The 11,620-nt window shown below is 43.7% G+C and overlaps 1 protein-coding gene across 1 annotated transcript in view; it reads left to right on the top strand.

Moving 5' to 3' along the window:
- The first annotated feature begins 239 nt into the window (after window positions 1–239).
- LOC119323309 (vacuolar protein-sorting-associated protein 33 homolog) overlaps window positions 240–11,620 on the top strand; it is a 16,469-nt gene continuing 5,088 nt past the window's right edge. The window contains exons 1-15 of the mRNA XM_037596922.1: window positions 240–523; window positions 1,272–1,340; window positions 1,427–1,466; window positions 1,549–1,629; window positions 1,842–2,036; window positions 3,447–3,557; window positions 3,632–3,697; window positions 3,996–4,103; window positions 4,188–4,232; window positions 4,417–4,473; window positions 6,030–6,124; window positions 6,445–6,496; window positions 6,630–6,689; window positions 8,391–8,453; window positions 8,523–8,629. Coding sequence (XP_037452819.1) covers window positions 1,288–1,340; window positions 1,427–1,466; window positions 1,549–1,629; window positions 1,842–2,036; window positions 3,447–3,557; window positions 3,632–3,697; window positions 3,996–4,103; window positions 4,188–4,232; window positions 4,417–4,473; window positions 6,030–6,124; window positions 6,445–6,496; window positions 6,630–6,689; window positions 8,391–8,453; window positions 8,523–8,629 — 1,133 coding nt within the window. The 5' untranslated portion in view covers window positions 240–523; window positions 1,272–1,287. The remainder of the gene's footprint in view (window positions 524–1,271; window positions 1,341–1,426; window positions 1,467–1,548; window positions 1,630–1,841; window positions 2,037–3,446; window positions 3,558–3,631; window positions 3,698–3,995; window positions 4,104–4,187; window positions 4,233–4,416; window positions 4,474–6,029; window positions 6,125–6,444; window positions 6,497–6,629; window positions 6,690–8,390; window positions 8,454–8,522; window positions 8,630–11,620) is intronic.

Below are 11,620 nucleotides of genomic sequence, written 5' to 3'. Positions count from 1 at the left end.
GATAGATTTTTTTATGAGTGGCCGAATTGGATATATAGAGGAACGTGCGTAAGATCGTTATGCATGGGCATTTGGGCAAACGGGCCTAGTTTGCTGCCGCTGTCTGTAGGTTATTTTTTTATTTAGACTTTACGGATGTTATGGGCCGGGTTCCGTCCCTGCACGCACACACTCCGACCGGCTGCCCGTCAAAAAAAGGGAAAAACTCCGACCGGCTTCGCTCCAAAAGAAAAGAAAAAAGAAAAAGAAAAACGCACGCCGCCCGGCTTTCCTTCGCCCGCTCGTCTGCCCCTCCGACGCCGGAGCTCCGCGCTCCTGCCCGCCGGCCGCTCTCCGCCCCTCTGCAGGTCCTCCACCACCCGTCCCGTCCCGTCCATTCCTTACTCTCCTCCCTCGAGGCCCCGTCCCCGCCCCGCCTTCTCCTCTCCTCGGCGCCGTGGACTCGACGACCCCAGTTCGCCGCCGTCCGCGAAGGCGACGACCGGCAGCAGCGGCCCGAATCGAGGAGCGAGGCCCCTCTCAGGTGAGCTTCCCTCTCTCAAGTGTGGTGCCCCATGCCTCTGGTTAGCTCCCCGATTTGGACGATCCGGGGGTTTGATGCGGCTGCGATTTATTTGGGGATGGATCTGGGATGATGGATTTACCGTTGCTCATGCCATGCTAGCAAATCTTATGTAGGGATTTTGGATTCATGTCAAGTGTATGCCAAGTGAATGAACATTAGCCTCATAAGTACATGATTATGCTCATATTTCGTAAAAAATTTAGATTATCTGGGCAGTTAAAGTTTTTGGCCTTTGGAACGCACCAATGTTATTCCAAACCATAGCCCTGTTACTTGTTCCAACTTTGGTAGTTATGTAGTTTGCTTCTGTTTGTGTGGACTATAGCTACTACATTGGGATGTTCTGTTAGTGGATTAGTGGATGGTTTGATGTTAATTATTTCACTTCATTGAGCAGAATGGTTGTCATCTATAAGTTGCGAACATCATGTGTAATACTCCCTCCGTCCCAAACTTCTTGTCTTATATTTGTCTAAATACGGATGTACCAAGTCACGTTTTAGTATTAGATACATCCGTATCTAGACAAATCTAAGACAAGAATTTTGGGACGGAGGAAGTAGTACTTTTCATTCCCCCCTTTTAGCAGTTTTCCTCTATACTCTGCTACAGTCGCTGTTTATCTATACGCTATCTAATTACTCACATATGCATGCTTCTTTGTTTTAAGAAGAATATCTTTTTGATGTATTCGTGAAATATGAAGGTGTTGAGTGGGCCAAATGGCACAGATTCCAAACCTCGATAACGCCGCGCTCAATCTTACTGCCCTCAGGTCTCTTATCCTGATCTTACTCACTTCCTGTGTCTTCCTCTAAATCTTGACTTGTGTTCTTAATCTCTTTTAACCCTGGCATCCAGGGAGCAGTCACAGAAGGAACTTCTCAGCATAATCAAGAGTGTGCGTTTCTCCTCCTGCACTCCCTGTCGCAATCTTATGTACTTTTGTTGACATTGAAGAGTTTGAATTCCTTGTGTATCAGATTAGGGGGAAGAAGTGTCTGGTCATTGATCCGAAGCTTGCGGGTACCCTCTCGCTGATCCTGCAGACCTCGGTGCTAAAGGTTCGGTGATAGACTCTGGATCTGCTGCCAATAAGCGATACGTTTCATGTCCCTAACTAATATCTTAATACATAATTTGAACTTTGGGGATGTGCCATGGGAATATTCCTTCAAATACCTTTCGTACATAAACAAAAGAGTAAAGCCATGTTGCAGCTACTTTCTTTGTTTCAACTTGGATAGCTCAGACATGTTTTTTTTACATTGATTAGGAATATGGCACGGAGCTGCGGATCCTCTCTGCTGACCCTCTTCAGACGGAATGCCCCAAAGTGGTGTATCTTGTTCGCTCCCAGTTGAACTTCATGAAATTTGTGGCTAATCAAATTAAGAATGACGAATCCAAAGGGTTCCAGAGGGAATACCACCTCTATTTTGTACCACGCCGTATAGTTGCCTGTGAGAAGGTATTTTGGTTTCTGTATATTTTATTTCCATTAATGTACATGCATGTTCTATTATTTTGTTTGGACTTATAATTCTAGTATGGTAGAATAATTTGTGAGACTCATGCGAAATTCGATAATTATAGACCTCATTACAATAAGAGATGAGTCAAACACAATCACCATTATCCTGTATGGATGTCATGTCTGTAATGTTGAATTTATTGATCTCATACATTACTACTGCACAGAAAGAATGGAATTCCATCTTGTATGGGTGAAATCTGCACTAGTAGATATCATAATTATAGTTATGCTTTGTTTGATTAGGTTTTAGAAGTTTGGCAAGACGGAATCAGTCCTTCAGAGTATTCCCATTTCCCGAGTGTATTCCTGTAGTTCTTAGCCCAATAGGTTTATTAGACATGATGCCAATGAATACGACCTTATGTACTAAAATGTTGACATGGCAGGTATTAACTGAACATGTGTTCTTTTCATTGCTGATGATAGGCCTGAAATGTTTTTCCAATCTGAACACCATAAATCTTTGCATTATTTCTTCCCAAATACAGTTTTATCCATACCAGTGACATATACAGTAGTTACCGTAGGATGGAACTTTTGTTACAGATTATTCATATGAATATTTCTTTACAATCTGAATAAGCTTCTCAAGGATTTCAGCTTGCCTGCTGCTTCACTGTTATATAAAGCTGATGCCCTTTTACTTTAATTCGTGACCCATTGGCTGTGTTGTTTTGACAATTAAAATTGAGAAGCTTGAGCTATGCATTTACACTAAGTCATAATGCTGGCTATGATCTTCTAGCGTCTAAACTAGCGATAACATATTTCAGTTTCTCTTGAACTTCGTCACCATTGTTTGGTAAAGAAGTATCGAATTTGACTAGCCAGAAGAGGATCCAGGAATGCTAACTATCTTTATGTATAATAAAATTAATAAATTCTAACCTATCTTTTGTAATGTCCCCTGAATTGTCATGTATCTGCAATGCTAATGACCAAATATCTGATTATGGATGGCACAGACAATTGTAAACCATGACTCAATATAGATTTTTTCTGAGTTGTAATATTTGTTGAGGAATAAATAAATGTTTACAAATTGGCAAATACATCACTCATAGCCCGTATGCAATTATTATACTATGTACATACTTTCAGGTGCCAAAAAATTATACTGTCCTGTTGTTTTGATGATTGGTAGACATTTTCCTTGTTATAGTAGTAATCTTATAAGTTTTTCTTCCCCTTAACTCGCGGATGCCCAAACACATGCTTAGCTATTGTTCTCAGAATTTTGTGAGCTTGGAGCCTAGGACACATGAGCCCAGGAATCCACTCCATAAATTTCTCTTTGCACTAAGGCATCTTCAATTTAATTCTCTTTTTTTTTTGCTGACACAGATTCTGGAGGAAGAGAAAGTTCATCAAAAGTTGACAATCGGAGAATATCCCTTGTATCTAGTTCCTTTGGACGAGGATGTCCTTTCTTTGGAGCTTGACTATTCCTTGCAGGTACAGCTACATGATTGGTGTAGCATGTTTTTCTAACATTTTATTAGTCTCATTGGAGCATTTATGATTTTCAGGAATGCCTTATTGAAGGAGATACAAGTTCTGTCTGGCATGTTGCAAAAGCTATCCATAAGTTAGAGGTATGTATGTATGTCTTCCCTTCCTGTGTTTGGAATGTTTTGTACTTGAAATAATGATTACTCCATTTGTGATTCATTAGTTTATGGCCGAAATATTGTTATGGATAGACTAAGTTGCGATCGACCACTATACTTGACGTTTGCATATTACTTACCAACTCTGCATCTGCAATCTCACAAGTTTTTTGACACAATCTTTCGTTTACTAGAAAGCCTTTCACCCTATTTCAATGTGGGAAACTGGCTTCCATCAAATTCATAAAGTGTTGCTCTTACGCGTATAAGGTTTCTTTTCCAGTTTGCCTTCGGGGTTATCCCCAATATTAGAGCCAAGGGTGTAGCATCAACCAAAGCTGCAGAATTGCTGAACCATATGCAACTCGAAGACCCGGTCAGCATGGATAATGTAATGCCATTTGATTTCAACCTTTCATGACTCAGATCTCTAAATTCAGCTGATTGCCTAATTTTTACTTTGTGGTGCTTTTAGATGGGGATTCCAGAGATAGACACCGTTATTTTGCTAGATAGAGAGGTAATTTTCTGTTGTACACTTTGTGATCATTTCTTGCTTTTCTCAGCATATATGAACCTTTTCACTATTTTTTTAAGTGATCAAAGTTTTATATAAATTATAGTGATCTTAGGTGTGAATGTGTGATATATTTTCTTTTGATGTCTTCTCCTTTTCTGGAATTCATCTTCTTTTATTCATTCAGGTGGATATGGTGACACCAATGTGCTCTCAGCTAACGTATGAAGGTCTATTAGACGAGGTAGGCCATAAAGTTTTTGATACTGGCATTACTTATAAGTCACAAGTGTTTGATCTATTAGCTTTCTCTGTTGAATCTTGATTGATAACATGTGAACGTATGACTCTCCGAGCTAGCATGTTCCTGGCTTTCTAGTATTGCTTTCTCTTAAGTTGGGGTTGATGCGAAATACCACACAGTTTGTGTTCCTTGCCAGTCAAAATAAGACATTTTTATTGCCGCCTCCATCTTTGTTGTGGCTCCTCCACCAGATCATGTGTGCAGCAGTGTAGGCCTTGTAATGAATTCAGCAGTATGTATGTTGTCAACCACAGTACACAACGGGGTAAACACCGCCGGGAGGGTGTTCGAATGGAGTCAGCCTGATTGGGGAAGCGATTAGATCATAGGTGGGAGATACATTTGGGAAGGAATAGATTGATTTCTCATTGTTTGGATGGGAATCAGACCTGGCTGCTGGCTATATACTAACAAACTCAATCTCTATTTGATAACTATCTACTCTATGCATAACTGCGTGATAGCTATCTACACCAGCTGATACATACGGCTGTTGCCATCCACCCTAGTGTCGCAGCCGTCCGGCTGTAGTCCCAAGGTCCACACCTCCCTAATCTCTACCAATGACGTGTAGTAAATTTTAAAAACCATAGAGTTGCAGATGGAAATGACAGGATGCTACCAAAGGCCACCTAAAACTTTGGTTCTTACTTGGTAATGGTTCCTTGAGCTTTCATGTTTACTACCCTAGTTCCAAAATAGATGTCATTTTAAAATGTATGCAGACAAACTGCTGTGGATTTGACATTTTAGACTGGCCTTTGTTGGTGGATTTCTGTATCAAATGATTTTTGGAATAATGTGGTCAAAGGTGTATACTGAACTGTATGCCAGAAACATCTACCCTGGATGGAGGGGGTCCTACACATTGTTGTCCTAATCGAATGACTGATTTGTCATTTAATATTGGTCTATCCAGATGGCTACTGGAGTTAAGCTGCATACAGAATGTCGTATCCTGACTGAACTAACTGTGATAATATCTTGCTTTTAAGTAATGTCCACCTTGCTTTGGATTGTTGTCTTGAACAGGAGATGTGAAATGCAAGTAGATACTTCCCCTGTTTACTCTTTTACCTTCCTAGTTTGCTAGGTTATGTGCATTGCAATGGTAGCAGTGATCATACTAGTTTTAATTGTGTTGGAACGAGCAGGGTGCAATGATATTTTGGTAAATGGTGAACTCGTTAATCTTAGACCAAGTGAAAACCCCTATGCAGCTGCATACTTATACTCGTCTTTGCAGCAGGGTGTTGCTTAAGATTTTAGCTCATTGGCTGGGTCAGTCTCGGTTTTATCAGTATTTTTTGTATGATTCTGGAGCAACATTAACTCAGGTGTATCCGCTGCATGAATGGCAGTGGTGTGATGTTTATTGCCTAAATCAATGCAACCAAAATGAACTGAATTTCTACCATCCTGCCACTGCATTTCCATTACGAATCTAAATTTAAAGTGGCTTTGAATGAATCATGTGATTATGTTTTATTTGACAGATGTTGGAAATTCATAATGGATCTGTGGAAGTTGATGCCAGCATTATGGGTGCTCAACAAGATGGAAAAAAGGTCAAGGTTCCACTCAATTCAAGGTAAACTATCCTTGGTATGTACTATCTGGAAAACAAACAATGAACATTGTTATAACGATGTGGCGTGTAACAATTTTGTGTGTGCAAGAATTGTTGCTTTGCTGTTTGGAAGCTTCCTCTATACGTGTATATTATTGCCATTGACATCCCACAATATTGGTTTTAATTTTGTAGTGCATTTCTGAAGACTCAAATTTTGCATATGTACAAATACATTTTCAAACCTTCTTAGATTGCAAGTTATGCGTGTGCAATGCTCCTATGTACATAAGCATGCATGGATTTGGAGCTATAAATTTATGTCGCTGTTCTCTTTTCAGTGATAAGTTGTACAAGGAGATTCGAGACCTCAACTTGCATGTTGTAGTTCAGGTTCACTCCACTGGCTTTACCTCTTGTATATCTTGTGTGAATGAGCTTTGCACTAATGTTGTTGTTCTGGTTGTCATGCAAGCGGCCATAAATAATATCGTGTTCTGGTCATTGCAAATTGTTTTGACTGCAGGTCGTCCGCCAAAAGGCAACGTCCATTCAGCAAGATTATGCAGAAGTAAAATCAACGAATGTAAGTGTAAGAACTAAAGAGTTTTGCATCATGTTGTGTATTCTTGGTATGCATTATCTTTTAATATTTGTCATGAATTTCAACTAGGTCCACCCAGCAGTAGGTTAGGTCCATGTGGTCCGTGACTTATAAATTTTAATACAATACAATGCATATAGCTGTGATAATTTCTCTTCCCAGAAAGCTAGCATGATATTAAGAGCGAAGCAACCCCTAGCCCATCCACCATGCCAACCTCTTTGCGTGCGGTCTGCCACCTCCGCGTGTGCCCCCACCAGATTTGTTCATCCATGATCAGTTCCCACCTTGGTTGACTATGGGTATCTACTTTGTGTGTTTCAGTATTTGAGATTCTAAGGTGGATTACATGTCGTCGTATTTTCTATTTTCAATTCAGCTCCAGCATCATGCTTACTCCTGCTTAGTGACTCGTTAGATCTGGTATAGCAGTCATAGGTGTGTTAGTGTGCCTCCCTTCTTATGGTGCCTGAAAATGCTATAGCATAGTTCAATCACCGGTGCCTGGAGTCAATCGCAGGTTTGGCCTCGAACGTTCAAATTCGGAACAACATTGACTCATTCTCAAACTCTAGTGCCTTAAGTATGTGTCTCATCTCTCATGTATACGATGGTGTTAATATGTTGACTAGGAGGGATAGGCTTATCTAGAATCCTTCACAATACTGTTGAATAAAAAGGTCCTAATATGATGTTAGTGTATAAGGAGCACCATCTTCAGCTGATTTTCTTTGAGAAATTTGACTGAATCCCTGTTTGTATAAATAACCACTTTATGATTGATTTTTTTAGATACTGGGCTGACAAGGAATTGTTTTGTTATATAGGGTCATAGTTCGAGAGTTCATCTTAGTCGGTCTATATTTTTGATCTTACCCTCTTTTTGGCAAGATCAAAGTTTGAATTCTTTGTAATAAACAATGTAGTAAGGTTGTTGGTTATATGCATCTTAGGAGGCAGAGGCCAGGGGTAATAAAAGCTTCCATTTTCTATTCTATTTTTTTTTGAGAGTTAGACATCATTTTTGTTGTTGGTGTTTGCATTGACAGGTTGCTGTTGCTGCAGTTATTTTGAAATATGGTTAATGATTCTGTCTGTTCTGTTATCATATTCAGAACAAGAGTCCGTATCCATTTCGAACGATATGTTTTCGTAGTGTAAATATGATTACATTGGCATGAATTGAACTATCTGATGTGACAGTTTTGAAGAAGAAAAAGGACCACTAAGCATGTACAATATGAAAATATTGTACTGTTAATTTCAGAACTATCATATATTGCCCGTTTGGCAGCTCTTTAATCTTCACTCAATATTTTTTTTATGTGGAAATTCAGAGAACACGTCTCGCGTATACTTCACATAATGTTTGGTCAAAATTTGAACTGTTCGATTTGGATATTCGGAGGACATTGTCTCACGTATACTTGATGGAATGATTTGTCAAAATTTGAATTGTTGTATTGGGAGATGCTGCTGGCTTTTGATGTTACATTTGGGGTAAGGAGTGATGAACACAGGTGTTAGGATAAAATTATAAGTTTGTCCCTTTTTATGAGAACTACATACTTTGGATATCCCACTAGGGAATTTTCTGTTTAGCATCCAAAGTATCTGCATGTGTATTCCAGTTGGTTTCTTTGTTGCTTGAATGGAAGTTATCTAAATATTTTTCATAAACAGACGCAATCGGTTTCTGAGCTTAAGGATTTTGTGAAGAGGTTACACTCGCTACCGGAGATAGCTGTGAGTTACTTAAATACCTAAGTTTGTTTACCTCTGCTTCCACTAATTATGACACATTGTATGATTCAGAGGCATGTTAACTTGGCACAACATTTGCAATCATTTGCGGCAAAACCCGCATTTCATGCCAGAGTAGAGATTGAGCAAATAATACTGGAGGCGCAGACCTATGAAACGTGAGTTTGTTTTAGAAACTTCTCAGTTTTCTTTGAGTTACTTTCTGTGCATTTGTTATAGTTTATTCCCCCCTCTTAATTCAATGCTTCTTGAGTTCTACTCCTTCCGTCCCATAATATAATTATATTGGATGTAATAAGATCTTATATTATGGGACAGAGGGAGTATTATTTATTAACGCTTTATTTTCTTTATTCTTGCTTCTATTGAATAATCAATTTTGCACCCTGAAGTTTCGGGCTGGTCACTTTAACTCCCTTAGCTTCCTAACCATGTATTCTACCATCTAAACTTTTGGTATCAGATCAAATAACCTCTTATTGTCGGGTGTTGAGGCGATTTTGCCATGTGGCTTTGCATGGATATTTCTAGCTGCTTAGCAAGCTGTATAATGAAGAGGGGCGATTCTCTTACTTGCCACTGTGGAAGCTTCTATGTTCCCTATATGCGTTATGATGGCAGCATTGACTGCTCAGCTGGGTTGAAAAAGAGTAGTATTCTTGAGATGAGAGACACAAACTTTGGGGGATTGAACTGGACATTCTTATTACTTGACTAATTAAAACACAACGCCTCCCTTTTTTTCATGAAAACGCAAAGGACCCGCAAAGGACCTTTGTGTTTCTTTTCATTGAAAAGGTAGAAGTTCAGTCACAATCCTCCGAGGAGGTGCGGGGTGCAAAAAGATGAAAGAAAATTAGTGAACCTCCTAGGTTGAAGGCAGAACAACCCTGAGCCCTTGAGCACTGGCCTCTGGAGGGATGATGTCTCCCGCACCTGCTCCCTGCCCCCTCCCTCTAGCCTAGCCTAGCCCTCGATGGCGACTTCACCGTCCACACCCTCCACCCCGAGGACTTCTTAATCCTCTTCAGCTCCCAGCTCACCAAGAACCGCCTCGACGGTGACCACTTCATTTGCAACCCACGCTTCTATCTCTCGCTTCATCCTTGGAGCAAGCTCGCCCATGCCGTCTCAAGCGAGTTCGAATACCGCGTCGAGCTTGAGCTCGAGCTCTGCGGCATCCCCGCCGAAGCATGGCACCTTTCAACGGCCGAGCACATCCTTGGAGAGAGCCGCTGGATCGAGCGTCTCCACCCCCACACGCGTTCCCGAGCAGACCTTGCCACCTTCCGGCTGTCGGGGCGCTCGCACGACCCTGCCGTCATCTGCCGCGCCGCTACTCTAGAGATTGTCGAGTAGATCACCTCCCGCGTCGGCTCTGGCGCACCATGTCAGGGCGCTCACGTACCCCATCTCCATTACGCTTGTCCGCGCGGAGGTTGACAGGCTTTGCCCCTTGGCACCCCCTTGGCACTGACCCTGATCGCGACGGTGGCGCTAGCGCCGGCAGTGGCCTTGGCCTTGGCCATGGCTCTGGACCTGGACGTGCGCGATGCCGTGGCAGCAAACGCCGACGCATCGATGCGCAGCCCACTGGACGTGCGGATGGCATGGTCATGGACGCCCTGGGCTGGTGTGCCGGAAACCGTGCTGTCCGTTCAGATGGGGTGGCCGTCGCTTCCGCATGGCCTGCCCCTTGCGCCACGGCGGTACCACTGTCCATACCTTCCCTGAGGAAGGAGATGATGCCATGGCCAGGCTAATGCGGGCCCCGCCAATCTCGTCGTCGTGCCAGAAAAGGAAAGAGTAAAAGGAAAAAAAATCAGTCCTTGGTTGTGGACCAGGCCCCCAAAGCTGTTGGGGCAACAGACGGTGGTCCGACAAGATCTGTGTCCCCATTGTTGGCGCTGGGTGGAAGTCCCACATTGGCTGCAGACCCACTTGAACCATCCAGAATTTTGAACTCGTGGTGGTCTTGCACACATGAGGACGATTCTGCTGGGTCCAGCCTTGGCTCGTCTGATCCTAGGGCTTGTCAGGGTCTGGACGCTTTGAGCGAGATCCCAGACACCCAGCCTGAAGAGCCAGTACTGCCAGCCAACGATGATCTCTTGTCGGGACAAAGCAGTTAGCACCTGGCGCGGGGCTGGGCTCTTCCGCTGACCAGTCTGCGGGGTCCCCGAAGGACAGGGGTGCGTAGTACACCCCAGTGAGTTGTTTATGTAGTACAATACAAAACCCAGGCACACCAATCAGTGCATGAGTGACGCCATGGTCGGGCCAATGGACCCACGACACGACCAAACCCAGCCCTTGGCGCCAGTTCTCCGCCAACCCTGGGGACAATCCCCGAAGATGGGCCGCAACTGTTGTCCACGGCCCAGCGGGCTCGTGTTGAGATCCTACAGAGGCCCTTGGTCCAATCCATGCCGCCAATCCATGCCGCCAAGGACTGTTGCTGGTCTGCCAGGCACGCCGAAGCCAGCGATTGACGACCACGCCTCCTTTCGGCCTGCTCCCGGCCGATATGCGTCACCGCCGCTCACAACGATGATGTGACGATCCAGAGGCTGTGCTGCTGCTCCCCAATTGTGGACGCTGGGCGTGTTCCTCTCAGCCGCCACCAAGCACCTAAATGCGACCCTGCCGACCCCCGGGAAGAGGCCACATCGTCCTCTGAACCTTGCTCCTTGCCGCGGCCGCTCGGCATCTGCTGCATCGCCAATCGCAGCGCCACCTACAACTGAGAGAAGAGCACAGGTCCAAAGACTGCGCATGTTGGGGATTGTAGGTACAAACCAGAACATCATGGCCGCAGAGGTGAGGGCCTATGATGGCATGTTTGCTGCGCCCATCCCGCTCGCGGTGCTCACGGCCACTGTGGCCCTTGTCGACCATGAGTCCTAGCCTTCCTGGCCTCCCCGCCGATCTTCTCGGCAAGCGTCCAAGTTGCTTGCGAGACTTGGTCATGCTTCGGCAATCTTTCCCATCGATCTAGTCCCTATGGATCACGGCCTAAAGATTGCGATTTGGAATGCGTGCGGGCGCTCGCACCTAGCCCACAGTGGAGAGTGGGGAGCTGTATGAGGGACACCGCTGACCGCATCACCAGCTGTGCACAGCCCTGACCCCCATGCTGACACCTTGGG

The sequence above is a fragment of the Triticum dicoccoides genome, chromosome 6B (assembly GCF_002162155.2).
Source record: "Triticum dicoccoides isolate Atlit2015 ecotype Zavitan chromosome 6B, WEW_v2.0, whole genome shotgun sequence".
In the NCBI taxonomy this organism is placed as follows: Eukaryota; Viridiplantae; Streptophyta; class Magnoliopsida; order Poales; family Poaceae; genus Triticum; species Triticum dicoccoides.
This window is presented reverse-complemented; position numbering and strand designations above follow the sequence as displayed.